The sequence below is a fragment of the Aspergillus affinis genome, assembly GCF_023601865.1.
Source record: "Aspergillus affinis strain CMG 70 chromosome Unknown NODE_48_length_219146_cov_87_397053, whole genome shotgun sequence".
NCBI lineage: Eukaryota > Fungi > Ascomycota > Eurotiomycetes > Eurotiales > Aspergillaceae > Aspergillus > Aspergillus affinis.
The window spans coordinates 5,121-26,108 of record NW_026515829.1 but is presented as its reverse complement, the minus strand read 5'-3'; the positions used below and the strand labels follow the sequence as shown (position 1 = coordinate 26,108).

Here is a 20,988-nt window from a genome sequence, read left to right as displayed (position 1 = left end):
GGTCTCTAAATGACATCATCCATCCATCCATCCATGCGTTGTACATTTTCTGAAGATTAATGGGATTATGGAAGGGACAGAAAGTTCTATTATTGTATGATGCACATGGGATTGCTCACTGTACGTAAATTCCAGGGCATTGACGAACAGCAATCCACAGGGGATGTAGCATGATTACTTCAACCCCTCCGTGAGGGTCGCCACTGTGGCCGCAAAAATACACAAGAACGCTGGCACATTCACCAAGAGCGTCCGGCTGTGATGCCGGGGCAACCACGTCTCGAGGGCGCTCTCGTTAGGGACCCCCGCCATCGTAGGATCCTGAATGCGTCGCAGAATGGCAAACATGGACGGCCCCCAGCAGAAATGAGCGATGCTGAACAACGCACCGGCGAAGTAGAGATGACGGATCTCCGAGCTTTGGCCGCTGAACCCGTTCACTAGGCAGAGCACGGTGGCTGGTGGGTACGTTAATCCAATGCCCCAAATTCCCGGTTTCATGAATGCCGGCAGGAATCGTGGTAGGATCTTGCCGCTCGGGTGGGCGGGATCCTTCCGCAGCGAGGGATGCAGGAAGGCGCCGAGCGAGATGTCTTGCGCCCAGCTGAACATGAGGGACGCAGACGAAATGACGAGCGGCGACACGCGGAGGAAGGCGACACCCATCTGAGGAGCATTATCGGTAATGAAGAGACATGTCATGATTGGGTACTTTTGGAGGTCCATCGATCTGTGTAGTTGCCCTTCACGGGGCCTTTATTGTTGCAGCTGCAACGCGTCCGGCCGGAGGCGTATAAGCCCATCGAAGGACCGATGCAGGGCCGACTGGTTCGGTCCGATGGATTGCATGACAGGTGGATTCCCAAATCTGGGTAGGTCCGAACCACCGAATTGGCAAAAAGTCCCAACCAGGACCTAGAATCCTTCGGATTGACTAGTATTCGCCCGATACCGAAGGACCCTCGGTAGTAACCGCTCTAACGAGCGGATTCAAAACATGTCGGTTTTCACATACTATGCTCGAACATGGTAAATGTCACCTTGTATTCTTCTCGGATAGTTCATCATGCCGCACAAGAGGATAGATTACGACGCGATCGTCATTGGTGCCGGCTTCAGCGGTATCAGGTCCCTCTGGGAATTACGGAACCGGGGCCAGTCCGTCAAGTGTTTCGACGCGGCACAAGATGTAGGAGGAACCTGGTACTACAATCGCTATCCCGGGTCCCGGACGGATGGCGAGGCTTGGGTTTACATTTTCAATTTTACCCCGGACTTGCTCGAGGAATGGAACTTTAAAGAAAGATATCCGACACAGGAAGAAATTCAACAATACTTGGGTCGTGTTGTGGGTCAGTTGGGACTGCGCTAGCGCAAAGGCAAAGGATACCTATAGAGCTAACAACGAGGCAGACCGCTACGATCTGCGAAGGTATATCGAATTTGGTACACGAGTCGCGTCCGCACGCTACAGTGACAGTGAGAGAATCTGGACGATCACCACGGCTAATGGAGTGTCCACTACCTGTCGCTACTTTCTCCCGGCCACGGGAAACTTGTCGGTTCCCAAAGTTCCGGATTTCCCGGGACTCCAGACATACACCGGCGAGTGGTACCAGGCGTCCACCTGGCCTGCACACAAGGTGGATATCCAAGGAAAGCGTGTCGCCATTGTGGGCACGGGTTCCACAGGCGTCCATCTCATTCCTAAACTTGCGCCCGCCGCCCAGGAACTGACTGTGTTTCAACGCACACCGAACTACGTGCTTCCTGGGCGCAATTATGCCATCGATGAGTACCAGGTCGTCGACATCAAGAAGAACCACGATACCACTTGGGAAATGGCATCGATGAATCTCGCCGGCCACGCCTGCAGAGCATCTGGGAGAACCCTCAAGGGGACGGACCCCGACCAGATCCGACAAGTCTTCGACGATGGCTGGGAACGCGGCATTTTTAACTTCCAGATGGAGACATTTGATGATGTGTTTATGGACCCCGAGACCAACGAGCAGTGCGCGGAATTCATCCGCCAGAAAATTCGCGCCATCGTGAAGGACCAGAAGAAGGCAGAGATCCTGTGTCCCAAATATCCGTTCGGTGCCAAGCGTCCGCCGTCCGGACATCACTACTTTGAGACCTTCAATCGACCCAACGTCAAACTGGTCGACATCAGTCGAGACGAGATTGAGCTGTGCGAGAAAGGAATTCGGATTAGCTCCGGTGCGGAATACGAGTTTGATATGATCATTTTTGCGGTAGGATTCGATGCCGGTACGGGGGCGCTGAACCAAATGGAGATTACTGGTAGCCATGGAGAATCCTTAAAGCAACATTGGAGCGACAGACTGGGCACTTTCGCTGGTGTGCTGGTCAATGGATTTCCCAACATGTTCATCGTTTGCGGCCCTCACATGCCGGCAGGCAATCAGCCAGTGATGCTCGAGATCGCCATGGATTGGATCGGCAAAACGATTGGTCACATGGATAATAACAAGCTGGCGACTGTTAATGTCACTGAGAAAGCTGTGGATGCATGGACGGACCATGCTGACGGGCTGTGGAATTCTGTCTGGATCTCCAAGCCCGCCACCGAGCACCGCTCTTGGTTCGTTAGCACCAGTATCCCGGGCAAGCCTGCTAAAGTTATGTTTTACTTTGGCGGCGTCCAAGGGTGGAAGTCGTGGCTCGACAGAGAGCTGAACACGGAATGGTCCGGTATGGAGTTTACTGCTCGCACAGTCACGGACGAAGATGAGGATACTGCTCCAGTGGAAGAAGATACCTTCGGTCAGGCGACCTCCGTGGGCGGAGTCCCAATTACTGCGGAGGTGCTGGAGTCGGTTGTCATGCCCATGCAATCTGATGACATTGGAATGTCCGCGGCCGAAAAATTCAACGTCGGCTCGGCAGCCTGTGCCCGGTATATCGACTGGGCTGTCAAGGAGGTGCAGGACCGCGAACTGGTCGTGAAACAGGACCACCGAGTCCGCTGGTGGAAGGTGATGCAAGGGTTTTTAGAGTCCGAGTCAGGACAGGCGCTTATTGAGCAGAGCCCAAGCACCAAGGAAGACCTACAAGCGCTCACTTCGAAACTGGGCATCGAAGGCGAAGCGATATCCCGCATTGGGCCAGAGATAGTTCGCATGTTGACCGGCCAAACCAATTCGCTTTTCCATATGCTCAGAGATAACCTCCTATTCCGGATGTATCTTTCCGACGAGGGCGCCAGACCCAACAGATACGTGGCCGAATATGCTAAGATACTCACCAGTCGTAAGAAAGGCCTAAGGATCCTAGAGGTCGGCGCTGGCACAGGAGGTACGACCTTCCAAGTGCTGAACGCATGCAGTCCGAACGGTGAATCCTTCTGTTCGCAGTATATGTATACAGACATCTCACATGGCTTCTTTAAGACGGGTCAAAGTACCCTGAAAGTTTGGGACGGTCTGCTCACATTCAAAACTCTAAACGTGGAAAATGACCCCGCCAAGCAAGGATTCGAAGAGCACTCATATGACTTGATCATTGCGGCGAACGTCGTACACGCGACGAGGTCGCTCACTAAGTCATTGGGTAACATTCACAAGCTGCTGAAGCCCGGCGGTGTGCTCGGACTGGTCGAACTGACTCGTTTAACCCCTTACTTCAACATGGCTTTTGGTCCGCTGGCTGGCTGGTGGCTTGGTGTCGATGAGGGTAGAACGGAGAGCCCCCTGCAATCTGCAGAGCAATGGAACAAGCAGCTGAAAAAGGCTGGCTTCTCTGGCGTCGATCTAGCAGCTTACGATTTGCCAGAACCAGAAAGACATAGTGCTCTTCTGTTGTCTACTGCTCTCGCGGCTCCTGGTGGGATTTAATGTTGTAGGATTGATATTTTGTCGTTGTTTCTTTAGTGGTACCTACAAGACGAATCGTGCGTCGCTTGCTTTCTAAAATCTATATGAATAACGCCAAGCAAGCTCACTCTATATCGTGTTAACCAATAGTGATATCGGTAAGGTAGGTACAATAGTATCTGCCTTATGGTAACCTATAAAAAAGGCATCTAGGTAGAGAAAGGAGCAACTTTGGGGAGTTGGGGATTAGTTGTCGAAGAGTGTATCACGTACCTAGTACACAAGCACAAAGTATATGTTAGTTTTACCCGGGAGGTGCATATCCAACATCAAACCAGTATATAAAGAGGCCCGGTCACAACATTGACAGGGACAGAATTTAAAGAGTATTATCTCGAACCCAAAACCAAAATATACCCTTTGTCCCGTGTAGGAAGGTTGTCAAGAGTGCCCAAGCAGCGGGAAGAGCGGTTCTCTCGGTTAGGCAATACGTTAGGCATTTTACAGCACTATATCTTATTTCCGGTAATGATATTTCCGAGGCAGGTGTGGGTGCTTGAGGTATTATTCCACTCGTCACAGCCAAACAGCCAAGAGTCTGGAATTTCTTTCTCAGTGAGCCGATTGCTGTACCATAGATGATACCACTTTCATTGCTCTAGCCCAGGCCGTTCCCTACTCGGTATTCTTCAAACTGATTGCAAGACTGGGATCCAACGTCAGAGTTGAAAAGGCCTGGCCAGAATCTTTGGTGATTCATCATATGCAGCCCATATGCGCGGTTACGCGAGCGAATAACAGCCTCTGGCCACCGATCTCCGAAAGTCTTGAATTGCCAAGAGCAAGCCACAAGCCCGTATCTAAATTACTGAACACTTAGAGTCGATCATGATTTCTATGATGTTTATATGTTTCTTACTGGTTGCCCTACTTGGTGATTTCATACATACACATGAGGAATAATTTCCTGCTTCTTCACAAAATCGCTGTCACTTTCTAGAGTAGGCATAATCAGAACTAATTTGAATAACACACTTTGTACATTCAAGATAGTATGTAGTATAGAAAGAAAAACAAATTTTATTTGTGTCGCTACACAGGCCCGTTCTATCCCCAAATTCCGCGTTAAATCACCAAGGTCGATCCTGAAGTTCCTGTGGGCTTGAATTAGACGGTTTTAGGCAGTAGAAGCGCACCTACTGCTGACAATGCAGACTTGCGCTTGTCGCGGCCGTGTTGGCGACTGCAGGCTATCCCCGGCAATGGCACCTTTTACCACTGAGCATACACTTGAAAATGACGCCCAAGCTCAAGGAAACACATATATAAGTGTGCTCTCATTTAGGTCCATGGGCATTTCTCGTTTCTCAAGCTATCCATATCTCACCATTAGCCTTAGCTTTCTTCTTCACGTCTCAGATCTACTACCTATCACTGAGTCTTTTCTGGAAACTACAGCCATAGTCATGTCTTGGTACGAGGTTGGCAGAAACGCTGGCAGGAGTGAGGGGTACAGTTCTGGGAGGGCGGCAGCGCTAGATGAGCTCAGGAACAAGGAAGCAGGGGAGAACAACAAGACCAAGCAGGCTTGTCTGGAGGAGCTCAAACAGGAGGATCCGAAGGTTAGAGCCCATTTGGATGCATGTGTTTACTGGGTCTTCCGTCGAATTCGCTAATACAGATCTGCAGAACATTTACTACTTGTCAAACCTCATTCGAGATTTTCTTGCTGATTTCTATAAAGCAGTAAGTCTAAGCCATCCCATCAATAGCACTAAAGTTGTTGAGTAATACTAAAAATCGCTTCTTTATATAGGACTTTGACGGTGACGGTAAGATATAGATCTGCGAATAAAATACACGATCGCAAAAGCTGACCGCACCACCAGGACGCGTTACCCTGCAAGAACTGTGCCAAGTCTGGAGACCTAACGACGAGACAACTTACAAGACACTTGCAGTCGAGTTCAGGGAAGCGGATGTAACTGGGGACCAGAAGCTAAACCTGGCCGGTAAGAAGCACGTCATATTATTATGTACCTTCTAAAAAGCTAACCAGATGGGCAGAGTTTTTCATCCTCGGCTTTCTTGGAGATGACCGCAAAAATGGCTACAAAGGTGCTAAGAAAGTTGACTCGTAAATTGCCCGACACGTGGAGCTTTGCAGGGATCAGAGCTTGGTTTCTCTGTGGGAATGCCCAAGTCTTTTTGCACCTCTCCCACAAACCGAGGACTACAACGCGGTGCGGGTAAAGGCGACCAAAGAAGGGAAAAGAATAAGTTATTTTCATCAAAGCACTCAACTATTATTATGTTGGAAATGGTTTCTGTCTTTGATAAATTGACTATATGAAACATATCAGTTATCCATCGATGATGCTCAATATACAGTTGTTTTGACTCCATTCCTTCGTATCTTGTTATGTTGCAATCATATTGATGGACATCCCGCAAGGGGTCATCGAGGGCGATTATAATGACGAACAGGAAAGCAAAATAACCATAGTAGTTTCAAGGCCATGACAATACAGCAGTCATATTATTCAGGATCACTCAGCTTCCACAGTTGCTTTAGCTCATCTTTCAACTTCAAGCACGGCCACCCTAGATGGGATTCGGCCTCCGTTAGCAGCTCCAGCAGCACTTTAGTTTCACTTCTGTCGGAAAATAGCTCCCCACACATAGAAATGACCAATCCTGCGGTTGAACGCGCCGGCATATATTGTCTATTAGCCAAAGCCACCCCACAGATCAACCGAACCGACTGCCTAATAGCGTCGTCGTGATTTCGTCGTTGAGCTAGTCTCCCAATGCGTATTTGATAGGCACTCGGATCCGACGCAAACAGTAGAATACGAGAAAGTTCAGTATACTGACTAGCAGCAACATGATAATCACTGCAGAAATGCAACCTTGGGAAATGAGCAGATGTGGCACTTCTACCGCTCCCGCAGAAGATGGGCCGGAAGGAAGGCAGTCGTAGGCTCTCCCAGTCGTGAAGGTATTGCATTAGAAACTCCCATTGTTCTTTGGTACGATATTCATTAGGTCCGTAGGCAAAGTCGGTCACTTTGGCCACTTTGGCGGCTAGAGCGATGGCTCTATGCGCCCACGTAGGATCGCTGATCGGTGGTATAACCGGCCTTGGACAACGTGCCTGGAAGGTAAAACGAAATTACGTTGATACCATTCAACTGGGCGAACATTTGAGCCGATATTGCCATCACGGTTTGGTGACGGTAACGACCAAACATATCCTAATCAGGTTCAAAGCATGATAAGCGCTCTTTTCTATATGACACAATAAGATTATTAAAGCCCACTTACCGACCAACGAACCTTTCCAAGCCCACCCTCATAGAAGACGGCCTGCTGTATCTCAAGGATTACATTTTGGATATCCGGGTCTGTGGTATCACCATTCGCATGAAGGTCCGCCAAGGTTTGCTTGCATTCGGACAAGAATCCGTATCTCGCAAGCCAGCGAGGTGTTTCTGGAAGGAAAAATGACATGAAAACAAGAACTGTTGCGAGACCCATCTGGGCACAGAATGGAGTTCGGAAATATTCGTTGCTTGGGATGGGATAATAAACAGCATAGTTGATCCAACATGACAGCATGTAGCTAGAAATCAGAAAGCTGTATTCAATCCCGACTAAGAGACCACGCTGGTTCAAATAAAGGTCAGCAAACAATTGTTGAAGCAGAAAAGGGGAGGACTAGGGCTGATTGTATGTACGCGATGGGGTCGATCAATCTCAGCTTGAATAATCGGCATTGTCATCGACAGCATGCCGACTGCAAATCCTTGAAGGGTTCTCCCGGTGATGAATGCAGCCAGATTAGGCGGCAAGCACTGTATGATAGCTGCTACGAGATTAAGAGATTCTCCCATTCTGACACATCGTTTTCGCCCTAATTTGTCTGCCAGGGTTCCGGAAAAGAGGGCTGCGATAGCCGCTGCGATTTGAAGATATGAAACAATGATAACTGAGCATCTATTCCGTCATGTTTGCCCTAATCAGATGGTTTGCATGTGCGGCAAGCGACGTACCTGTCAGTGAAGCGTTGACATCATCCGTGGTCCCATTGGCCCCTCCTCTGTCGGATAGATATTGTTTCACCCAGGTCGAATTGACAAGGAGTCCAGCCATGATTCCTATGTATCTCATTAGTTAGCAGCTTTCGCTCTGTTGACACGGAGAACATACACGCGTACCTTGGTCAAATCCAAACAAAGCGTCACCGAGCGATCCAAATATTGAAGCCATCCATAGCAACTTATTACCAGTAAGCCAGCGAGGATAACGAGCTTTGTAAGATTGAATCCATGGCTGTTCCTGGGGATTGTGTCCTTGCGGTAAACAAGACGCATTGGGTAGACTTTGAGCACCAGGCAAAGTTTCCAGATGCTCAGATGAGGTGCCGGATTTTCTTGAAGGCGTCGCCATATCTCCAAATGAAGCACGCGCTATTCGGAATTATCAACAAAATCTATTATTATTAACTCCTGCTACCTTTCCTTCGCAGAAATCGAACAACTCGTCGTTTCTTTTGTAGTAGAGGGTCTTCCCCGCATTCCATAGTCACCCCGCATGCTAAGGATTTCCTATTTTCCTGGGGCTTCAAACTAATTGAGCTGATCTTTCGTCATTATGGCTCTGAATGCATACTATATTCTACATACGGCTGAGTATGGAGCGCTCCTTGAGATGATTACGGAGATTTGTGGGGCACTAAGACGACGGGGTCTGTTACCAAATGCAGAAGAATTTGCCGTTTGTACCCACTTTCCACTCTGCGCCAATCCTCTCTTAAACCTCGTCTGAGATTCTCCAGCCGAAGGGAAGAACATATCGATAGGCCGCGGTAAGGGTCTTAAAGATGGGACTGGCACCGCTTCACTTGCACCAAGATAACCGTTGCTAACTTATTCTACGTATGCCATAGTATAGTTAGCTTACCTGCACTTTCGAATTACTAGACCTATCGCATTGAACGTACTTCGATTGTTGTATATAGCTAGAAAAGTTGAATAATGCCCGCGGTCGTTAGTGTGCTTTTGTGCACATTGCCATCTACTGTAGCATGCGATGTTGACGATCGGCCTTTAGGTACAGGAGCCTACCTAATCCTCAGCCAAGCTTTTACATTTGGTACCGCGCCCCGAGCTCCCCAATCGGAGTGTTTCTAGGGATGTTTCTACTAAGGCAGGTACCTAAACAGCGCATCTTACGTAGGAGGAAAAAAAGTAAGAAAAATTGGCTCCTGGTATAGAAACATCAATTAACCTGCCCAGTCCTCCCTCTACTTCCAGGCACCTACCATCATCTCGACGGCACAAGCGGATTGGACGCCCCCCGACAGCCCAAATCGGATGCCGAGCATCTCCACTCGTCCAGTTGTTCGGATCTTGCCTCGAGACACGTACCACAACGTCGTACAACGCATGTAGCATGTATATAAATCAGTCCACCCCGGTTCCCTGCCCCGTTTACATCATAATGTGTCTCTCCCTCATCTCCTATCTCCTGCTCTGGATAAATCGCATCCCGAAGAAAGAACCCGAAAAAACAAACCACCTACCCACCAAAATGTCCGCCGACGCAAACGCAACAATCCTCCTCGAAATAGCGAGCAATCTCATCGACTCTGTCCCTAAATCCGATACCCACTCGGTCGCCAGCGCAGCCATGGATTCCAGCGGGCGCATCCACACAGGCCTCAATGTCTACCACTTCACGGGCGGCCCGTGTGCCGAACTGGTCGTGCTGGGCGCCGCAGCGGCCGCGGGCGTCGGGGTCGGATTGAGCACGGAGATACAGTTGACGACGATCGTGGCGGTCGATAATAGCGGAAAGGTGCTGAGTCCGTGTGGTCGATGCCGGCAGGTGCTGGCGGACTTGTGGCCGGGGATCGGGGTTGTCGTGGATCAGGCAGACGCGGAAGAGGGCCGGGAGAAGGTATTGAGGGTTGTGGGCATGGAGGAGCTGCTGCCTTGGGGGTATGTCTGGGCTTATCAGTCTTGATCGGGCGATGGTGTTGGTTTGCGTTGTATGGACGGGGTTGGTGGCCTGGTTTCGGGGGTGTCGTATCATGTGCTCTGGCGGGGAGTATAAACCTCCCCCCTCTTTTGCATCTTTCTTCCGGATTCATCTCTGCACTGGGGGTTCATGCGGGCGTTTCGTGTTGATTTCATCATTTTTTGTGTATTTACTCGGCTATTATGGGATCTACGATCTGTTGTTGCACTCTCGATTGAATCTTTGCAATCATCATCATCAGGAATGTAGGTATACAGCTTCTGGCCCGCAAATCATCAATCATCATCGTTACCATCATTAAATCATCCAACCATCAGACCTACGGCTTCTGCGCCTTCACGACCAGCAGATCGAATATAGCATGAACATTCCCATCCAACGCCTCCCTCCTGACACCCGCATTCAAAGCCTGCACCTGCTCCTTCTCCCACCCCAGGATCTCCGGAAACAGCGCCGCGGTGAAGGCATCGACACCCTCCACGAAATTGACCCTCATCAAACTCCCACACCCCTTCAACCTCGCATCTTTCGGCCAGCTGCCGACCGGCAACTTCACCCTCTCAACACTCACATTCACAAACCCCGCCTCCTCCACCCACCGCCGAATCCTCGGCGCCGGGTCCATCGTCTGCCCGATCATGTCGCACGCGCGCATCAACCCCTCCATCATCCTCACCATATAGCTACTCCCATCCCCCTTGAGACTCCCATCATCCGAATACAACGTATTCTCCGTCTCATGAAACTCAATCCATCCACCGGACGCCAAATTCTCGAAACACTGCCTCACCAAAAGGGCCCAGTCCCGAATCGACCCAGCCATATACCTACAGTGGATGAAGTCGTAGGGAGTATTCTCGACCCACGACTTCTCCACATCGTCTACATAGAACTTCACGTTGGGCGGCACCCACGCCGGCTGGATGGGGCTGATATCGACGCCCACGACGGCCTCGGCGCCCGGGTACGCGTCGCCAACGTCCAGCGCCCAAGTGCCTGTTCCGGTGCCGATATCGAGGACGCGTTTTCCCGTCAAGTCGATTGGCGCGAGAAAGAGCCGATCGCCGAGGAGGCGGAAGAAGACGTGGTGGATCATGTCTAACCGGTCTTGCTCGGGCTGGTCGTTGGGGAAGTAATACGTTCCTCCGGTTGCGGGGATGGAGCCCGAGGAGGGGGAGGAGGAGGCGTGCGCGTACCGTCGGCCATGGCGGTATTCGTACTGGAGGATGGACGAGGCCAGAGAGGTGCTGGTGGAGTCGGTGGAGGGGTGGTCGGTTTCGTCGGGGTCGACTTCGATGGGGGGTTGGATTGAGGGCATCCTGGTTTTCTTTAAGGTTTGGCACTTATTTGGTTGGGTTGGGTTTTGAAGGGTTCACTGTAGGGGTTCAATCAACTTCTGTAGATTAGGCGGGGTGTCGTGCAGATGCACAACGCAAATGATGTTGATCTGAATACGGAATTAGTTCTGCGGCGGTGGAATGATCGGAGGCGGGGAAATGGAGTGGACAAGTCAGCGCTAAAGGAATGAAGAATGCGAAGATCAAACTAAATTGGTTCGAGGAACTAGCGCTGGTGGGCATGGCTAGGATAAGCCAGAACCATAGGTTGGAGACGAGAATTCTTCAAGGGTTTTGTATGCTGTAAAAGATAGAGACTCATGGCGAGAACTCAAAGACTAAGGTTTGCTGACAGTAATCAAGGGTTGTTCAAAGGTAGAGCATTAATCCTCAGCTTGACCGAGTACATCGGTGTACTTCGTAGAGCACGCGAAAGACCTATCCTCTAGCATGATTGACCCCTGCAAACAATCAAAATCACTGACGTCAACAACACAACTCGATTAACTAGCCACCTCCTCGACTTCAGAATGGAATATGCAAAGGCTGTATCTCATTACCCAAATTGAAATCCCATGCAGCCCCCGCCAGCTCTCCACAGGGTTCCTCAAAAGCAAACACAAACAAATCTACGCCGGGTGTCGGCGCAGCTGAGCTGAGCGCACATCCTATCTATGGGTTTGTCTTAGGTAAATGACTTCTCCACATCTGCAGGTTCGCTGGCTTGGAGAACACCAAATTTTGATTTGCCAACGAACTGTCCGGAGCTTGGCCGGATGGTTTCCTAAGACGCAGTTCATGCATGAGTTCCCCACTCTTTTAGTAAGTGATAACCCCTTTGGGAGAAGTATCGGTGCACGCGTCTCTAAGGCTGAGAGCAAGTGGGAAATTTGGCTGCTGATGCATGAACGAGACATGTTCTTGGCTTGAGTGGTTGGGATCAGGGCATTTGCATTCTGTCTGCTCTCGTGAAAATCAAAAAGAAATCCTACATGAAAACAGTATGGCATAGATTGATAGGATGTCAGCGCACAGACAGAGTCCAGGCCTTCTACTATCTTTTCTCTTTCCCTCTAACTGAAATCTAACATACTAAGTAGTTTTTTTTACTGATGATATCAAGGCCCTTGAAACATTTTCTTCTCTCAATACTACGACTATTTTTCTGACCAGGATTTGAACTTAGAATACATGCTTCAGTGCCATCGCATTCAAGCCTCTACATGCTGCCTGAAGATGCAATTGCAAAATACACAAGCAACATAAAAGATCCGGATAGCCCAAAGTTCTGTGCCATTTTGTGCACATCTAGAGGCATGTATCATTCTCTTCAGCTCCACCACAAACTCTCGCTTGCTGACGAACATGTCAATTCGACAGTCAAGGTTGCCTACAGGTTTTGCGACATGCGTCTACAGCATGCGGTTTGCTAGCTTGCGTCTACTAAACTCCACATAGGCGCTGGGCCTCTAGGATCTCTATATGGAGGCGCCGCCACCAGAGGAAAGAGAAGGTATCGGGATCCAAACATCCAGCCAGCCATGAAGTTCGGGGACTGACTTCAGCTCGCTTTCGATCCGGAGATCGTAATTTTTATTGGACACCACTGGAGCCCGACGGACAGGGTTGAACTGGAAGTAGCATTTCCAAAGAACATCATCGTTCAGTTGGGGACGAGCTTTGCGTAGAGCAGCACCGCCGACCCGATCAGATCTGAAGGACTTTTGCCTTCGAACAGGATATAAAAGAGGGCAGAAGGCACCTCATCTGCTCTCATTATTCCATCATCATCATCATCGGTTTCAACATCAAACAATATATCATCCCATTCTTCCTTGCGATCTCTCAATCGAGACTCCCATCCAAGATGAAATCCCTCACCCTCTCCCTCGCAACCACCATCCTCCTCTCCACCACCCCCCTCGCCACCGCAAAGACCTACACCACCAACATCCCCGTCAAAGAAATCTCCGGAACCTGGTCCATCATCGGCAACTCGATCACCTGGACAGAAGACGGGTTCAAGACCTCCATCGACTGCGACGACCAAGCCGGCAACAAAAAGCTCAGCCTCAGTGGCGACAAGAAATTCGCGGGATGCTGTCTGTCCGGACAGAGACTCGTCGGGTCCCCCGACACGGCGTTTGATTGCTGCGCCACGGGACATGATCTCGCTGGGTCGAAGGAAACCGGATATATCTGTTGTCCAGAGGGCGAGGTCTACGACGGAGTCGTCTGCAAGGCTAAGGATCCGGTGTGTCAGAACGGAAAGGTGTTGGTGAATGGGGAGTGCGTATGCCCTAAGGGCACAAAGGAGGGACCCCACGGCATTTGCGAGGCCGTGAAGTGTGATTCGGGCCTGCAGACCGGTATGTCTTGTCCCTCGTCCCGTTCTTGGATCTACATCTCTATTCCCCTGAAATTGAAACCCAAGTGAGCTAGTAGCTAACCAACACCCCAGGAAAATGCTACACCTTCACCGGCGAAAACGGCCACCGCCTCGGCTTCGGCGGCAGCTGGTTCATCACAGACGCCGAAAGCATGGCGCTGAAGTCCGGACGCTTCAAGCTCTGCAAAGACGAGGCCTGCAAGGCCGGCGAACCAATCAGCCCCTCAGACCAGGTCTACATCAAGGATATCCACGGCAATCCGCGCACAGGGGCGCTGCCGAATCGGTGGTTGAACGCAGCCATGAACGGCGCGCATGTTGGCAAGACGGATGTTTTCGCGCAGGCGGGCAAGTTCTCCATGACCAAGTGGCCGTGTGGCAAGTACTGTCTGGGTGGATTCGACTATGGTCTCGGACCGGCTTGTCCATCTACCACGCCTGCGTTGACCTTCTTTGAGAATGATAAGCAGGCGTGTGTGCCGTTTGAGTTCACTGAGGTGCCGTGTGATGTGAAGGCGGAGGAGAATAACTGTATCTGGAAGAGTAGTGAGGATCAGTGCTGTGGGGGTGTGGTTGATTGCAAGGGGCGTTGAGTCTGGGTATTTGGCTTGATCTTTTGATGTGCACTTGGGGAAGAGTGTTTGGAGAATCAAAATCGGGGATAGTTTGTGAGTGAGAAGTCAAGATGGTTAGTTCTTATCAGGAGTGGTGTGAGTGGTGAGTCTTCGCTAGTTCTCTACGAGATAGGTTGCATATTTTTGAATTGAGCAGGAATCTACAACAGGTTTCTTCTACCTCTAGAGGTAAACAAATCTTCTGTAGGATTATCAGACTCCATATACCTACAGCGAGCCATTAGGTTGATATATAAAAATTAAAATCATAAACCGCACAACCATCTCAACATTTGAACCCTCAGCCCAGAACATCCTTGACAACACGCGCCGTCCGTTCAACAATCAACTCCACCTCTTCCTTCGTCGTGTTATACGGCGGTGCCAGAACAACATGATCTCCATTCTTCCCATCAGCTCCCCCATTCCCAGGAATAAACGAAATAGAATGCTCAGGCTTCAGTCCAGTCTCATGGACATTCCATGACACTGCTCTAGACGGCGGAAATGGCTTCTTCGTGCCCTTATCTTCCACGAACTCGATCTGCACAAACAAGTTAACACACTGTCTGCCTCGCTAACAAGAATTAAAAAAGAAAGACTTACAGCCCAGAACAGTCCTCTCCCCCGAATATCACCCACATGCGGATGACTGCCCAGTTGTTCATGCAGAAGCTGGCCAAAATACTCGCCCATCGCGCGCACATTCGCTAGCAGATTATCCTCCTGGATAATAGTTTGGACTTTGAACGCGGCGGCGCAAGAGACCGGGTGACCCTGGTATGTCTGGCTGTGAGTAAACGCGCCCGTGCCCTGCGTCAGTACGTCCACGACGCGTTTATTGTACAGGAGGCCCGCGATGGGGGCATAGCCGGCCCCGAGGCCTTTCGCGATGGTCTGAAGATCCGGGACGACGTCCTCTTGTTCCCAGGCATGTAGAGTACCAGTGCGGCCCATGCCCGACATGACCTCGTCGAGGATGAACAGGGCGCCGTGTCGATCGCAGACTTCTTTCATTGCCTTCAGGTATCCTGGTACCGGTGGGACGCATCCGAGAGTCTAGAATTTCCCCCCTCAGGTAATTAGCCCCCGAAACTAAGAAAGCAATTTTATTCGGAAACGTACAGCACCTGCCATCGTCTCAGCCACGAAGGCGCAGACGGTGTCCGGGCCTAGTCTCTGGAATTCATCGTCTAGTTCCTGCGCTAAACGAGCGACGTAGGCTTCAACGCTTTCGTCGGTCTTCATGTCACGGTACGGATAGCACTGCGAGACATGAGTGACGTTCTTAGAGAGAAAGCTCTCGTAGATCCCCCGACGGGCGGCATGATATCCGATAGCCAAAGATCCCAGAGTGTTTCCGTGGTAAGACTGCTTCCGAGAGATGAATTTGACGCGCTGGCGCTGAGGTGCTGGTAGCTCAGTGAAGTATTGAATAGCCATTTTAGCAGCGGCTTCGACGGCCTCGGTTCCTGGCAACTTGTCAGTGCCCGATTCCTATCCTATCCGAACAGAGTCGGATTAGCTGGATAGAGCTACGCGAGTAACAGCTTACCTGAGCAGAAAATAGATGCACGACTCATCTTCCCGCCTGTCGAGTCGACCAAGAACCCAGCCAGCTGCTCCGCCGCACTATTAGTGAAATACAAAGAGTAGCAGTAAGGGATCTTCTGCAGTTGCTCGAGGATGGCGGCATGCACGCGTTCATCGCTATGACCGAGACAAGACACAGCCGCGCCACAGGTCGCATCTAGGATCTCTCGGCCGTCATCGGTCAGGATATAACTGCCTCGGCCGCCCACGATGTTCAAGGGCTTCTGCCGAAGTTGACGGTAGAGAATTGCACCTGAAGAGCTGGTGGTCTCGAGGTCCTGTTTAGCAACTGTCGCATCAGCCAAAGCAGGTGCTGCTGCAGCAACCGCAGGATCCTTATAGTCGCCCATGATGATTCTTTATCAGGTCAAAAAACAAGAATAGGAAGTACGAAGTAGGTAGAAAAACGAAGAGACAGTCGTAAAAGATGTCAAGATGGACAACGACCCAGACCCTTTTTATAGCCTTATCCAGAAGCTACTCCGCATAGCGCCCTCTGACAGCACCGCACCATCATTGGCGACACCTACCATCGTGACAACTGGACGACCGCTTCGTGCGGATGTAAGGTAGGTACCTATACAAGGGGCGCTAATCCGCAAGGGGAAATCTTTGTCGGATCCACATGGATTGGCACCGGTCGTTGAATCTGATTTGATGGATAAGAGAGGGCCATGACCACTCCGTTGCATTCGGACTTGGAAGTCAGGCTGCATGCTACCTCGGAGGCTCGGATTGGATGTCATGGCCGATAATATCAGATATGCATGCGTGTCTAGGCCGATGCTACCGAATCCAACTGACTAGGCATCACGGCTAAGAAGTCCGATTATTAATGGGTACACGATCTGCGCAAATGGAAGACGCCCTGTCTATTACTATGACAAGGACTCACATGCTATCATCTGGAACCGAAGAAGGGCGGCCCACTTTGGTCAATGACGGTCGAGGTGAGCTCTTTCGGAGCACTCTTTAGATCTTGAAATGTGGTGGTTGAGGCGAGTTCAGGTTTACGTCGATTTCTTGGCGCCTTTTGAATAGTTACTGGCCAATTTGGAAACCTCTAGCCGGACTACTAAGTGAAATATGATGGTTTAAAGGGATTGTGGGGATGAATCCTCTTAAGGCGAAATGAAAAACATATCAGCCCAATGGAAGGTTCAGAGTCGACGAGATTACGCCAATCCCAAAGATAGGATGGAAAACAGAAAAGTTGGCTGAAAATGGGAATACAATCTCTAGTGCTATGGGGACGTAGTCATACTTATTCGTAAGAAATGCACTGTTGTGCTCAACATTAAAGCATGGCAGAATTGAGAGAGAGAAAACAGGATCAAACACCATCCACAATGTGGAGAAGCTCATAAAGGACGCCAACCAAGACATTAATTCATAACAGCCATGCAGCGAGATCGATCACCAGTCCTTGCCAATCAAGCTCTCTGTGGATTGAGAGTGGATGCTATCGATAATTCCACTTGACTGGACACTCTGAACATCAGTGACTGATGGAGGTCGGTCCACCTCGACAGGCTCGTCATCTAATCTTTCCGTCCGACCGTCATCAGACCGGTTAACCTCCTCCCAGTCATCTTCGCTCCTTTCATCCGACTTCATTGTAATATCCTCGGAAGGCCTTCCCCTACCCCTATGACCTGCATTAATCTTGGCTTTCTTAGCTTCGGGTTGTCCTTCCAAGGCAGGGTCCACGGTAGGTGGGTCAGGAAGCTTAGCTGCAAGCAACTCGGGAGACGGCGAAGACTCACCGTCAACGTGTGCTTGTGGACCAGTTTCCTGACCACTGGAACGGGGCACGTCCTGGCCGACAGGGGGGAAGTAAGTTCTAGATAGAGGTCAGCAAAGTCAAATAAAAAAAAGGGTCCGAAGGCAGAACTTACGGAATGTACTGCTCGTAGGCAGCCTCATCGGCCGCTTCGAAGTTACAGAAAATGATCCGCTCCAGCTGTCCACTGTTTTCCGGTCGCTCCAGGAACTTTCGAGTCTCATCAAGAGCAGTGCAGGCCGCCTCTCTCTTCGGGTATCCATATGTGCCAGTGCTGAGAGCCGAGAACGCAATGCGCTTCATGTTGTTCTCCACCGCCAGCTCCAGACTGCGCCGGTAGCAGCTTCGCAGAAGAGCTTCCGGCTGATTCGGACCGCTTCGCCTCTCGAGCTCGTAGATGGGGCCAACGGCATGGATGACCTTCTTGCAGGGGAGATTGTAAGCTGAGGTGATCTTGGCGTCGCCGGTGTCGCAACCACCCAGGGTGCGACATTCCCTCAACAAGTCTGGGCCTGCGGCGCGGTGAATAGCACCGTCAACCCCACTGCCTCCACGCAACGTCTCGTTTGCTGCATTGACGATGCAGTCGACGTCGTGCAATTTGGTGATGTCATTTCGGATAAGCGAGATAGTGTCGTTGAAGGTTTTCGAGGGCGATGCCTGGGGAGAGGAGGCTGGGATCAAGCGTCGAAGCTTGTAGAGGAGGGAAACGGTGGGGATTTCGCTGATGGGAACCGCCATCTTAGATTGCGGGGTAAGGGTGCGTTTTAGCACGCGTAGGGATTTGGGTAGGAGTGGTGTTTGCTAAGACAATGAGAGTTTGCCCGGGGTTCTATCCTGGATGAATGGACAATGGAAATGATGATAAATGGAATTCAGGCGTGTGGAAAAGCACGATGTAGAGGCCCACTTAGATCGCTGATAAGACCAGCTATAAGTAGACGATGATGATGGGGAAGAAAGGCACGTCAGTCGTGCCAGAAGGAGGGGAAAGCTTCCCCGCACGTGATCCCACATGATTCTTCTGATTATCGATAAGGAGTTCTTATCTTATCGTACGAACATCTCCATTGTTATTTGCCTAAGGAACGGAATACTCCAGACCTGTACAGTACCCAGAAGACATCCTTCGCTATGCCTGGGAGTTCCAGTCCAATAGAGCTGCTGATGGGATCGTTATCACATTATTCAATTACTGCTAGAACAGGCTTCATATCGCGCAGTATTGGATCAAATATTGCCATTAGTTCCCACAGCAAGATCTAGTATGGATGCGCTGGAATAAGTCCCGATAATCTGATCAGCGCAACAAGTATATTATGTAGATGAGGTTGACTGACCAAAGATCATGCCAGATCGTTAAATGACAAATACTTATGAATAGCAACTCACAGAATCATCCTCAGATTTATAATAAATACTACGGAGTACTTGAAGTCAAAAGATGGACTTTCCTAAAGCAGCCTGTACTCCACGACCCATCATCTCGATCCAACGGCCACCCAATTTCCAATATGACACCTCCCAGTCCAACGTAGATGCATAACGCCGACCACCCTATTAAAATGACGAGTTTAATCCCCTTTCCCCTACACAGGCAGAGATAACCTGATACGCGTCCACCAGATATGACCTGTGATTGGTAACCGGTATACAGAGCATATGTATGCAATGTTAGCCTCACGATGAGCCTCACTATTAGACGGATTATGGACTCAATATCCGTACTTTGATCTAAGACTAAAAAGACTTTCCACCCATCTGAGATTTCCGCACTGCGATCCTGATACCCCGCAAGACCGAACAAATCCTAATGCAAGGGTTATCTCTGTCCCTTAATTTTTTTTTTTTTTTAACTGGTCCTGTCTGCTTGCCCGATCATCTTCAATGTTTGCTTATCATTACCCGGAGGGATTTTTCAGCAGGCAACCAGGCCAACTTCGCCAAGACCTATAATGCATGCTTAATTATCTGCATTGCCACATCACCCTGCAGCTACTTCACCGATCCGATGCATAAGAGGGGTGGATAATTTTATTACCCTCCTAAAGTAGGGTAAACTCAAAACCAAGGCGCCTACACGTATGTTATCGTATGTAAAGTATGTACATATTTACTTGTATCTATACCTGTACTTGTACCTGTACCAGTAATCAGATCTCAACTGAGCTCCACTGATGGTATTATCTCAGGCTGTTAGGCAACCGGGTTGCCTTTTCGGGTCTTACACAAATCAATTTCGACAGAGGGCTCGAGTAAATTAACGGAACGCGCACCAACATCTATACGAAACCGACAGTCGACGAGAAATGTGGAATATACTCCATATTTGCCGGCGCAAACTGCGGTCAATGACAGCTGTCATTGGTCCCTTGCATAGAATGAAGGGGTACTGGCCACTATTGCCTATGTAGACTGTACGGCGTAGAGTCTACTCTCCTAAGTCAGTGGAATTTATTAATTATTAGTCGTTACAGACCCAGTCTCAAATATCTCCTATTAAAGCCGGATATGGTGGATGAGAGGAGGAGCACTACTAGGCAGATACTAGTCATTAAATCCACGAGAAATTTAGTCGCAGGATAGAGTCAAAACCACTGACAGCAAACCCCACAATATTTGGACCTCGAAGTTCAAGCAGCTACATCATCAGGTAGAAGGTTCAGATGCACTGCCGCAATTGTCTACCGATCAGGGGACGATCTTGCGAGATCGGCGATCTCAAGGGTGTTTGCTGACGATCTCAGGGCCGGACCATCCGTTCATTGCTGTCTCACCAACACGCGGACAGGCCAGACAGGTGGAATTGACGTCAAGAAACCTGTTTTGGTCAGCGAACCGAAGAAATAAGAGACGAAGAAATCAAATTCCCAAAGACCAGACGACAAATCGCTGGTCCATCTGACCCATTTCGGGCCGCTGGGTTTTTTTCCATCCGTGTTCGCCGCCCCACCCCGCCATCCTAACAGGGATTGGATCTCTCAGCCGGCGATCGCGGCTCTAGCTTCCATCCACTGATTCAAGCCACGGTGGAGTCGGTGCGACGACTGGTCCTCGATTTTCTGGTCTCCCTTTTCATGGTTCAGATCTGAGATGGCTGCATGAGATCTTCTCTTTGTCTGTCCTATCATTGGTTCAACGCCGTGACATGCGAGTTTGAGGCCTTGCAGAAAGCATCAGGGAATGTGAGTTGAGATTTTGAGACAGGAGAGAGAGAGGGAGAGAGGCTGGTGAGGAGTCCACCCCCAACCCAAATTAGCTAGGTAACAACTAACAAATCAACCACACTGTGGAGGACACGGTATTTCGGTCGGAGAATCGCATTCCCCACTCTCAACCCAGGAGCGCAAAACTTACCACTCCATATAATTCGCTTGCGATGTCTAAT

The 20,988-nt window shown here is 50.0% G+C and overlaps 9 protein-coding genes across 9 annotated transcripts; 4 read left to right on the top strand and 5 right to left on the bottom strand.

Moving 5' to 3' along the window:
* Positions 1-174: 174 nt before the first annotated feature.
* On the bottom strand, positions 175-726 carry KD926_007757 (uncharacterized protein; the record flags this gene model as incomplete). Its single annotated transcript, XM_053100639.1, has 1 exon — positions 175-726. One exon carries the CDS (start codon positions 724-726, stop codon positions 175-177), a length of 552 nt encoding a protein of 183 aa, XP_052955658.1.
* A 340-nt stretch (positions 727-1,066) lies between these two features.
* Positions 1,067-3,860, top strand: psoF (bifunctional monooxygenase/methyltransferase psoF; the record flags this gene model as incomplete). The annotated part of the gene is made up of 2 exons (XM_053100638.1): positions 1,067-1,352; positions 1,414-3,860. The coding sequence occupies 2 exons, from the start codon at positions 1,067-1,069 to the stop codon at positions 3,858-3,860; spliced, it is 2,733 nt and encodes a 910-aa protein (XP_052955657.1).
* Positions 3,861-5,305: 1,445 nt separating this feature from the next.
* Positions 5,306-5,980, top strand: KD926_007755 (uncharacterized protein; the record flags this gene model as incomplete). The annotated part of the gene is made up of 5 exons (XM_053100637.1): positions 5,306-5,461; positions 5,529-5,585; positions 5,656-5,671; positions 5,729-5,851; positions 5,907-5,980. 5 exons carry the CDS (start codon positions 5,306-5,308, stop codon positions 5,978-5,980), a joined length of 426 nt encoding a protein of 141 aa, XP_052955656.1.
* A 960-nt stretch (positions 5,981-6,940) lies between these two features.
* On the bottom strand, positions 6,941-8,291 carry KD926_007754 (uncharacterized protein; the record flags this gene model as incomplete). The annotated part of the gene is made up of 5 exons (XM_053100636.1): positions 6,941-7,096; positions 7,167-7,508; positions 7,580-7,830; positions 7,895-7,999; positions 8,060-8,291. The coding sequence occupies 5 exons, from the start codon at positions 8,289-8,291 to the stop codon at positions 6,941-6,943; spliced, it is 1,086 nt and encodes a 361-aa protein (XP_052955655.1).
* Positions 8,292-9,434: 1,143 nt separating this feature from the next.
* On the top strand, positions 9,435-9,869 carry KD926_007753 (uncharacterized protein; the record flags this gene model as incomplete). Its single annotated transcript, XM_053100635.1, has 1 exon — positions 9,435-9,869. One exon carries the CDS (start codon positions 9,435-9,437, stop codon positions 9,867-9,869), a length of 435 nt encoding a protein of 144 aa, XP_052955654.1.
* Positions 9,870-10,203: 334 nt separating this feature from the next.
* Positions 10,204-11,202, bottom strand: KD926_007752 (class I SAM-dependent methyltransferase; the record flags this gene model as incomplete). The annotated part of the gene is made up of 1 exon (XM_053100634.1): positions 10,204-11,202. The coding sequence occupies one exon, from the start codon at positions 11,200-11,202 to the stop codon at positions 10,204-10,206; it is 999 nt and encodes a 332-aa protein (XP_052955653.1).
* A 1,886-nt stretch (positions 11,203-13,088) lies between these two features.
* On the top strand, positions 13,089-14,203 carry KD926_007751 (cysteine-rich secreted protein; the record flags this gene model as incomplete). The annotated part of the gene is made up of 2 exons (XM_053100633.1): positions 13,089-13,590; positions 13,683-14,203. 2 exons carry the CDS (start codon positions 13,089-13,091, stop codon positions 14,201-14,203), a joined length of 1,023 nt encoding a protein of 340 aa, XP_052955652.1.
* Positions 14,204-14,525: 322 nt separating this feature from the next.
* Positions 14,526-16,167, bottom strand: KD926_007750 (PLP-dependent transferase; the record flags this gene model as incomplete). The annotated part of the gene is made up of 4 exons (XM_053100631.1): positions 14,526-14,768; positions 14,831-15,283; positions 15,350-15,696; positions 15,780-16,167. The coding sequence occupies 4 exons, from the start codon at positions 16,165-16,167 to the stop codon at positions 14,526-14,528; spliced, it is 1,431 nt and encodes a 476-aa protein (XP_052955651.1).
* Positions 16,168-17,233: 1,066 nt separating this feature from the next.
* KD926_007749 (macro domain-containing protein) lies at positions 17,234-18,341 on the bottom strand (the record flags this gene model as incomplete). The annotated part of the gene is made up of 2 exons (XM_053100630.1): positions 17,234-17,660; positions 17,716-18,341. The coding sequence occupies 2 exons, from the start codon at positions 18,339-18,341 to the stop codon at positions 17,234-17,236; spliced, it is 1,053 nt and encodes a 350-aa protein (XP_052955650.1).
* Positions 18,342-20,988: the final 2,647 nt, after the last annotated feature.